The sequence below is a fragment of the Antrostomus carolinensis genome, unplaced genomic scaffold, assembly GCF_000700745.2.
Source record: "Antrostomus carolinensis isolate BGI_N321 unplaced genomic scaffold, ASM70074v2 scaffold3522, whole genome shotgun sequence".
NCBI lineage: Eukaryota > Metazoa > Chordata > Aves > Caprimulgiformes > Caprimulgidae > Antrostomus > Antrostomus carolinensis.
In genome coordinates, this window is record NW_010298796.1 from 1 (window position 1) to 10262 (window position 10262).

Here is a 10262-nt window from a genome sequence, read left to right on the forward strand (position 1 = left end):
GGGCGGTGGCCCCATTCCCCGGGCGGGCGGTGCTGCGCCTCGGCCCGGGGCCACGGGAAAGGGTCCGGCCCGGGCGCTGCCGGGTGGGGCGTCGGGGTGCAGGAAATCTGCTTTTCCCTTCCTCTGCTTCTCCTTAAACCTCCGATTTACCTGGTGTCGCTTAGAAAAATAAAGTCTAATGGCTTCAAACTGGAAGAGGGGAGGATTGGATTAGACACGAGGAAGAAATTCTTTGCTGTGAGGGTGGTGAGACACTGGCCCAGGTTGCCCAGAGAAGCTGTGGCTGCTCCTCCCTGGAAGTGTTCAAGCCCAGGTTGGATGAGGCTTTGAGCAACCTGGTCTAGTGGAAGGTGTCCCTGCTGATGGCAGAGGGGTTGGAACTGGATGAGCTTTAAGGTCCCTTCCAACTCAAACCATTCTGTGATTCTATGATTCTGTGACAGGCTCCTTTGTGGAGGTGGAGCCTGTTAGCTTAGGAGCAGGGTTTAGGATGTATTTATTTATTGCTGGGGGTCTAACAGATCTGACATCTCCCTTTTCTCTTCCTCTTCCATGGACTCATGGCTCCTTTGCCCAGGGGAGCGGGCTCCAGGCACCCGGCGCCTGGCAGAGCAGCCGTGGGTTTGTGTGCCGGATGTCACTGCTTTCTGAAAAACTGAGCCGCATCCTGCGCAGTGATCTGTGCTTCCTCGCTAAATCTGTCCAGTGGGACTGCTCCAGCTGAGATAAGCTTCACTTTGAATTTAAAAGGAAAAAAAAAAAAAGATTAATTTGCTCCCTGTTACATTTTTAAGCTTATAATGTCCAGGGGACAGAGCAAGACTTTCTTATTTCTGAGCTAGCTCATACTGAAAAACCTTTAACATAAAATAAATAAGGTGCTAATTCATTTCACTTTGGTGGGCAGGATTGAGACTTTTAAGGCAGGAGTATCTATTGGTATGACGTTCTGTCAGGCCCAGCTTTCCTAAAGAGAACTGCGAAATAACCTTGTAATCATCTTTTGCATCAAAGCCTATGTGACTCTTCTTCAGGTATTGCTCTATGGTCTTTGGTCAGAAGGCTCTTCAGGAAAACATGCAGCAGAAGCTGATGATTAAGCTTTTAATATGGAAACTGGAATACTCCACTCTTCCCAGTAAACAGTGCACAGATGCTTAAGTTGGAGAATTGCCCAGCCACTAGGCCAGAGTGGTTTTGGCTGAAATGCACCTTATCTTCTATGTTGCAGAGGCTTAAAATTCTTCCCCCTAAATATTTTTTTTGTTGTTGTTAAGCAATCTGCATCTTGTTAGGGCTTCTGAAGCTGTTGACACAGTGTCTAGGTTGGTGAAGATTCTTTGGGATGCAGGGAGTTTTGGTTTGTGCTCTCTGAAAGGAGAGGCTGAGAACTCATCTTTTTCTTCTTGATGCACGTGATGGTTAAAGGTTTGGCATAGTGGTGTAGGCTTTCTTAATTTTGGTGGGGATATGTTGCAGTCAGCTCAATAGAATGCTAGACTGGTAAAATGAGACTTCCATGGTCTTGGTTTAAACTTCTGTGTTCATCTACCTTTGTTTAGCAGTGAGATGCTGTAGCCGGCTCTCAATGGGTAAATCACAGTGGCCTTGGAAAGAAGGGGACAGCTCTTTTCCCCAAGAAGGTGGGGGGGGAGGGGGAAATGTAAAGAGTTTTGATATTTCTGGTTGGAAAACTGGGATGGCAGCAGTTTTTACTCAGTCTCCTAAATTCTTGCTTTTGAACTCTGATATCTTTTCTTCAGATCAAGGGTGATACATCTCCCACTTGTTTCCCACTATTTTGTTGGGGTGGGAGGAGGAGGAAGAGAGCCACAGGAGATGGAGATTAACATCAGAACTGCAATTCTGGTATCTTAATATTGAGTGGTAACCTTCTGAGTTGAAACCTTACAGCTGAGGAACACCTGGAGTGGGATCTTGATGTCAAATATTTTTTTATTGCATGTCTCAGAGCCTTTGGTATGTGATGAATCTGATACTTTAACATTGGAGTAAAAGAGGATGGGAGAAGAACTCTAAAGGAAACAGGATAACACTTCAATAGAGAAAATCTATCACTTTCTTTTAATGAAAAGATTTTTTCACTTGAGCAGTGAAAAATCACTGCTCAAGAGAAACTTTCACTGTGGCTTTGGGAGAAAGGTAAAGGAAGTTCTCCTGATAAATTTAAATTGATGACTAAGTTGTTGTCTTGCACTTCGTTCTGTAATGGACAGGCATCCCTGAGTGATAAATGATGAATCATGGCTTTTTAGGAAGTCCAGGGCTGTGTACAGGCTTAAGGGTAGGATTATTGAGACCGCTAATGTAGTGGTCTTCCCGTGATCAAAACTAAACTTAGCCCATGACCAGCTCTACCTGTTCTTAAAACATCTAATTATATAGACAGAGGTGATCTTTTCAGCTGTTGTAGTACTTGGTAGCTGTGGTGGTGCTGGGCTGACCAGGGAAACTGTAGCCTAGAGCTTTCTTGATGCTCGAAATACAGTGCATATTGCTGTGGCTTCAGTTTACTCCCTCTCATACAACAAAGTTGACCTCCTCAGCCTTTTACCATCTCTCTACAAGGTATGGAATAACCTCACCATGAGTGTAGTGGAACTGTTATGGTTCCTACTGCATCATTTCCTTGCCTTTCTCCCCCTCTTTGCCTTCTCTGATAGCTACTGTTACCTGTAAATGATGTTCTGTGCTTTGCAATAATGTAGATTTTACCTTCAGCCTACAGGACTAGGTAGAAAATAATAAATTGGTGAACAAGAAACTGGAACTACTGAATTAGTGCCACCCTGCTAATACAGGCTGGTGGTAGCAGCCTTGTCTCTTCCACCTGCCCTGCACGTTCCTTTAAGAATGAATCTGGACTACTGTAGTATTCTTTTTCCACCTACAATTCTGTTGCAGTAGACTGCTGATAAAAAACCAGATCTTTACTAAATTAGGTTGTGCCCTGTCTCCCAGTTGTATAGGGACTGGACTGCCCATTCTTACTCTGAGCCAGAGCCCTGTCACTGTGAGTGCTGTACAGATATTTATTAAAACTAGTGCCTCCCACAACAGCTTGCAACTCTCTCTCAGACAATCAGTCTGGTTAATAAGTGGAATTTGCCTGTGCTTTCACCTACTCCGACAAGGCTTCTCTGTCATGCAGTTCAAAGTAAATCAATGTAATTTCTTCTAGGCTTTTGTTGTCATGTACTTACTGGAAATTAATTTCTAAATCTGACAGTATTAAAAAGTGTACTGGATTTCAGAGTGCTGCATGTAAGAGAATCTTCATTCCTTTCTGGCATAATATCTGCAGCCTCAGGTTCAATGTCTGTTTCCTTTGTCACTTCTCTAAAACATCTACTGTCCATCTGTACAACCCCTAGCAATCAATGAGTGTCTTTTTTCCCTATTTATTTTTCTCCTCCATACAACTGTCCTAGCTGACATGCTCATAGTGATTCCCTTGCCAAAATGAAAACTCCAGAGCAGCAAAATGCTGAGTTTCTCTAATGCTTAATGAAAGATCAAGAATGAGCGAGCAAAACACATCACTTTAAAACAGACGTTGCATAATAATATTAGGACATAACTTCATAAAGGTCTGGCAGTTCTGCAGAAATGAATCTGCCTTCTGGTCTCAAAGCAATGTAAGTGAGCAACAGTAAGTAAAGAAACATCGTGGATGCTGAGGGCTGTCACCTGGGACAACATAACATATATAGTTTTATGTGCTACCTCGAGTTACAGCTATATAACCTCAGCAGAGGTAGAAGTATGGGGAGAGAGAGGAGGCAGAGCTTTAAAGTTATTTAAATTCATACAAATGAGGAAGGAAGCAGTTAAGTGCTCTAACCTGCCCAGCACTTGGAACATGGTGGAGCAAAAGGACTTCTAAAAGGGAAATTTCATGCTTATTTGATGTAATGGCCTAACTGAGCTGCTCTAAGTAAAAACGTGTTGTTCTCAATGACTGCAAATGTCCTACTCGGTGCTTGGTCACATGCAAAAGAAACAGATGTGACAGCAACTGCTGAATAATCACCCCAAGACATCTAAAACAGAGATAACTTAAAGATGCAGCTAGCTTGCTTTTGCTTTTTGTGGCCTGTCCTATTTCTGGGCTCACACTGCTGGAGGCTTCTTGTCTTGCATAAAGAATGTGTCTCGCCTGGCTATTTTTGCTGTACACTGTAGCTGTATGTTCTCCAAGTAACTGCTCACCTCCCCTGCTGTCAGACTGTGCACAAATGAAATCACCTGTCAAGAAGAGGCCATGGGGTAAGTTGTTGAAAGCAGAGCTCTTTGAGCTTTCCTGCACCTATATGGGAACTCTACCTGTCTTGCGGTGCATGTAGGGCAGAGTCTAGAAATAATAATCCTATTTAAAAAAAGCAAAAAAAACCCAAAACAACACAACCACACAAAACAAAAACAAACAGAAACCCCCTCCTCAATCTTTTTTTTTGGCCAGAGGTAGCTGCCAGTACTTCTGCCCACAAAGCTGCACCCCCAGCTGCTAGCATCCCTGCTGCCTTGATATACTACTTCCACAAAGTGTCCCGTGATGTTACTTGGCACAGGATAATACCTGTGTCTCTGCAGCCAGGCAGGATGTTTCTTTCATTTCTCTTTACTTTGTATCAGAACAGATGCTGAAGGAAACCTGGTCTCTGAGAACAGCAGGAGTTTAATTGCATGTTACCTTACAACACTGCTGGAACGGAATCTAGGTGACAGCTCATCCTTGCCAGTTTGTCCCAGCTGTACTGGAGGTCACAAAATCCTACCAGGGCTGTACCTTGTCCACCACAGAGAGCAATGAAGGAGATCATCCAGCTGGGGTGCTCTCAGCTCTGGACTAGTAGTACCCCCAAATGCTATTTAGTCCTGCCTTTCTGACTCCTTTCAGGGTAGTGGGAGTTCATGGTTTTTTTCTTGAACCCAAAAAGAGTTTTTCTTCTTCTAAGTCATCTAAGCAATGTAAAGTCAAGTTACCACACCGTTGCCATGCTAATAGTTCTGTGCTTTTTTAGGTATTTGAGAGGTCTCATAAATCCCTGCTAAAGGGAATTATATTTAGAAAGTATCTTGTAACATACTTAATGGCTGGTCACTTACCTTCTTTCTGTAGCTTTGAAAGACTTCCAGCCTTGTGGCATACTGTATTCTGATCTGGGCTTAAATAAGGCCCATATCAGCGTTGGTGCTTCAAGTATAAGGTGACTGCTAGGGCTGGTCTTTTTTTGTTTTGTTTTTTCCCCTGACACTGGTTTTCTAAAACAACATGTCCATGTTTTTTCCTTTTTAGTCTTTAGCTATTGTGTTATCAAGAGTCACGTGCCAACAGATCTGAGCAAAACTGGATAATGGATGTTTGCCTTCCTGAAAAACGACGTTGCTCGAGAAGTTGTTCTCTTTACAAATTTCTAGGAGAATCTTGAAGGATGCTGTGAATTATACTGTGGGCAAGTCCAGCAGGAAAGGGGAGCTTGGCATATGACACCCTATCTAGTACTGTAATCAACGGTATTGAAGTCTATGGACACATGGCTGATAATTTGAATACCAGTTCTTAGTGGCAACTGCTATCCCCATCTGTTTTCGTGTGGCTCTGAATGACTTCATTTGATACTTGTGTTCACTGTTCCCTTGTACGCGTTGGAATGCAGCCCACATCAGAAAACATGTAATTCAAATAACTTTCCCCAGGAAAGTGGGATCTTTTGACAATTTCTTTTTTTGTTGTTGTTTTCTTCACATCTCTTACAGCCAGTTACACAGTCCCTGTGCAATACCAGAAAGGAGCATAGAACAGAGAAGTCTTTGGTCTCTTCCTTATAAATATGGAGGGATTGCATTTCACCACCAGTTTCTGAGGTTGTAATAAGAGCAGAGGGAAGGGTAAGGAAGATAAAGCTTTGAGAGTATTTACCAGACACATGGAGAATGTAGAGTGGAGCTCTGCCTACCTCTTTGTTGCTTCCAGGATTATCTTGTCTGTAGATTTTTGGGAACAACAAATTGGTTCCTGCGAATTGTCTGAGTAAGTTTGGCCATTTCTGCTCCAAGCTAGCTGTGATGTGGAGGTGACTTCTACTTTAAGAATCTTGAATATTCAGTAGTATGTATATAAACCAGGCACTACTGTGGTCCAGTCATGAGTCACCTCCTCCTTCTGCTGCAAAGGAGCATGGATGGAATTGATTTCTTTCCAGAGCAATGCTGTTCACTTTTTCCAGCCTGGAAACTTAAGATTGACAATTGGGAGCTAAAAATAATCTGTCTGGCTACAGGGAGTGACTCAGATGCAACAAGCAAGTCTGCCCTATCACCACATCCAAAAAGCCTCCTTGGCTTTTCAGCATGAGTAGCAGAAGCAGGTGGGGAACTAATCTGAATTTTAATCTCTTTCCATCCAGTTGTCCTGTCTCCTGTTGGCACAACTGAGTTAAAGAATCAAGAGACAGTCACTGCTCTGAAATAATTCTGGGGGGTTCTTCCTTCTCTAGGAAAATGCTCTCTGGCACTGCAGGTAGAGTGTTGGCATACCAGTCCAGCAACAGATTTCTTCTCCCTGGGCCGGATATGAAGCACAAACCATAGTACCCTCTTCAGCAGTGGGGTGGAGTGATGAGTCATTGTGCCTGTTAGCTTTGGAACAGTAAGACGGACTGCAAAGTCTACAAGAGGAAATCTTGACTACATCTGGCTCTATCAGTGCAGTGTGATGCTGCTGTCATGGCTGTAGCAGCTCAGAGCCCTCAGCTGCTGTGTAATTAGATCAGAGCACATACAAGCAAGTAGATCAGAATGCACATGGAATCACATAGCTTATTCCTATATAAGTGAAATATAATAGAGCCTGGACTTTGTGTGAGTACAGAAACAAGCTGAGCAAAGTCATTGCTGAAAGTCCAACTCTAAACAAGCTCTAAATACTTGTGAAAGTGGTTTGAGCAGGTGATGTCCTTGCCCTGGTCCAAAAAAGGGACTTGCTGTTTATAGTCCAAAGCTGATCCACTCGATGGATTGGTTTGCTTGGTAACTCCAATAACAATAATAGAACACAAACCTCGGAGTCACCCTCTTGCCCAGCCTGGCTCTTATTCCTGAAAGACCTCTGTCTCATACTCTACTTCCTTCTGATTCTCAGGCACACTTGCTTGGGACTGGGTCCCCATCTCTTGTGCTGAAGGCAGTAAGCTCCTTCTGTGGGTTCATAAAATTATTTTGTTTAGGTGTAAACCAGTGAGAAGGTTTATTCAGAAATAAGAAATAGTCAAGTAACTTCCTTTACTCGGTGTTCCCCTACCTTTGCCATTTTTCAAACCTGGAAGATAACATGAATAGTTCATCTGAAGGCCTAGGCTGAGCCTGGTTTTGGTCACCTGTAGGGAGAAGATCAATCCCTTGGGCAACTGATTGTTGGCTCCATCTGCTCTTGGGATTTGCTAACTCTGGGTCTGATATCAAGCATGTGCGTTGATTGCAGAAGTAGGAGAGGTCCGGGTGGTCAATGCTTCTATTCATGAGCTGCTGCAGAAACTCTAATTATAAAGACAAAGATTATCTAAATTCACTGCTAAGTGGTGCTTGTTCAGTTGCACTTGCTGCTTTATTTTTAGCTTCTGCCAAAAAATCAGAGGTTGATAAAGGTCTTGACAGCAACAACTGACTTCTTAACACCTTACCTCCCTAGAAACAAGTTACCAGTGAGACAGATGTTTGCTATATTGACACAAGTCATGGAGGATCTGAAACAGCTCATTTTCTTCTTTTTTTTTTTTTCCCCCCCTCTCTTCTCTCCAGATTTCTGAGTCCCCTGAATATGTTCATTGGTGGCACTGTGGTGGTGCTGGTCTTCATGGGGTTTGTGTGGGTATCGCACAACAAGGATATACTCCGCAGGCTGAAGAAGCAGTACCCAACCACATTTGTAGTGGTCATCATGCTGTCTAGCTACTTCTTGATCTCCTATCTGGGAGATGTCATGGTGTTCATGTTCGGGATCACACTTCCTCTCCTCTGTAAGTATTTTTCTTCTTCTCTGGGGGCTAGGGCCTGTAGCTTGAGCTTTCTCAAATAAGTCTGCAAAGTCTAAATTGTCTGTTGCCTTTACTATTTCTATATACAGTGATCCCAAAACAAAAGGGGGAGGTGGGGTCACAAAAGTTATTATTAAATGGGTACCTGTGGTTACTTAAGTGGTCTTTGAGACTTTGTCTTCTTCCAGTGATGTCATGGCGTTGGAGTGTGTCTTAAGATGAATGTTGTACGAATTATGCATTCCTTGGGCATTAACAAGTGCGTTTCTGTCATGCAGTGATGTTTGTCCACGCTTCTCTAAGGCTCCGGAACATAAAGAACAAGCTGGAGAACAAGATGGAAGGAATAGGCTTGAAGAAGACCCCGATGGGCATCATACTGGATGCTCTAGAACAGCAAGAGGATAGTATCAACAAACTGGCTGACTACATATCTAAAGCGAAGGAGTAAGCAGCTGCAACACAGCATTTTTACCTGTTGCAGGAGTGTAGTTGCTATTTACTATTGTTCAAGCTTGCTTGCAGTTTGTGTACAAAACAGGAAATGCACATGGTACAGATTAATAATTGCAAGATACAGGTATCCCAAGGTCTTCAGGGCTCTTCTAAGAACATACGAGCTGCAACTTTTTTTTCTATTGTATCGCAAAATGTTCTGGTGTTTACACAAATACATACTAACTTAAATGTGTTTGCTTGTCTTTTCTTCTGGGGGATAGAGGAGGAAGAGATGGAAACCAATGGAATGCAGTCTCTCAAACCGTCCTGCAGCAAATTTGTCTGTTAGTATTGAGTAACACCCCTTTCATCTCAGTTCTACATGGTGGCAGTTAGCCGGTTTATGCCGAGTAGCACCTTCAGGCTGGCAATGTTCAAGGTGAGCTGGAATGTATCAGAAGTAGGTATCTCTTGCATCCTCCAGATCTCTCACTTGAGTGGTCTGTATGGAGACCACGTTGCTGGCTTAACTGGCAAGCGGTAAAACTGTGTAATACTTGTAATGAATAGGGGTCCCTGTCCTCACCTCACGTTCCTCCAGGAAACAGTCTAAATAGATCTAAGCATGAAGAATATGTATCTGGCCCTGTGCCTCTTGCAGTTCCAGCAGAATGCACCTTTGTCCTCTCCAAAATCATCATCTATAGAAACCTCTCCTCTGCAGGAGAGCCAGGCTAAACTATGACCAAGCATGGGAGGAAAAAGAAGTTTTCAGATCTGTTGGATGAGCTACATTTCTACCCCAGTGATATTTTTAAGTACTGCTACTTTAGGACTTACCTTGTTCCACTTGAGTCTGTCTAGGCTGTTTTGTAGATGGAGGTGTATGTGTGTTCCTGAGCATGGGGCATCTTTTTCTTTCTTCTTAACCAGAATGCAAAGATATAAGTAAAACATGCATCTCTCTGACTCTGTACTTCTGACACTCTTCAAAGGAATAAACTGGATATCAGGTTTACAAGTAAAAGCAATAAATGTTAAGATACAGTTTTTGAAAACCCATTCCAAATTCATGAAGATATTTGCCTGTAACAACTCCTGAATGTGGTGTGGGGGATTCTTTTATATATATTTTAACTTAACTGCCAGCTCTGGAATTATCTTGATAATAGGAGCTTACCAACAATAGTGGGGGGAGGGGAAGTTGTCCAGGTGACACTCCATTTCAAATATTCCTGCATTTCTCTTTTCTAATAAAGTAATTAATTTAACAAAAAAGCAAGGATCCTTAAAGTTGAAGCTTTTATGTAACTTACCATGCTGTTTTCATAGTGAACTGTGTAGAAATCTGAACATGTCATTCCATTTAAGTGTTGAAGTGATCAGTATTTATTGAAAAATGTCTGTATATTCCAGCTGAAGAGTCAATGGCCTGTTCCTCACTTGTAGTGCATGGTCTTTGTTTTTTGAAAACTGTTTCCACACTTAAAGAACATAGTAGCCTATGACTTCATCATTACTGTAGAATTTTAAAAACTGCACAGTTATGGAAAAAAATAAATTCTAATGGTGATGACTGAGTACACTTATTTCAGGTTGGGAACTTGAGCTTGTCTCTGTTTCTATGGGTGGTGAAACTCTAGAGTGGTGGTGGGAGATCTGCTGTCACACTGTGGCTCATGCCCCAAGTCCATGCTTATGATGAGCTGCTGGCTTTGAATTCTCTATAACTATATATTTTGTTGGGGCATGAGGCCCCTCTGAGCA

At 42.7% G+C, this 10262-nt stretch overlaps 1 protein-coding gene across 1 annotated transcript; it reads left to right on the top strand.

Moving 5' to 3' along the window:
* Positions 1-7811: 7811 nt before the first annotated feature.
* On the top strand, positions 7812-9003 carry ARL6IP5 (ARF like GTPase 6 interacting protein 5). Its single transcript, XM_010162554.1, has 2 exons — positions 7812-8039; positions 8336-9003. The coding sequence occupies exons 1-2, from the start codon at positions 7841-7843 to the stop codon at positions 8506-8508; spliced, it is 372 nt and encodes a 123-aa protein (XP_010160856.1). The 5' UTR covers positions 7812-7840; the 3' UTR covers positions 8509-9003.
* Positions 9004-10262: the final 1259 nt, after the last annotated feature.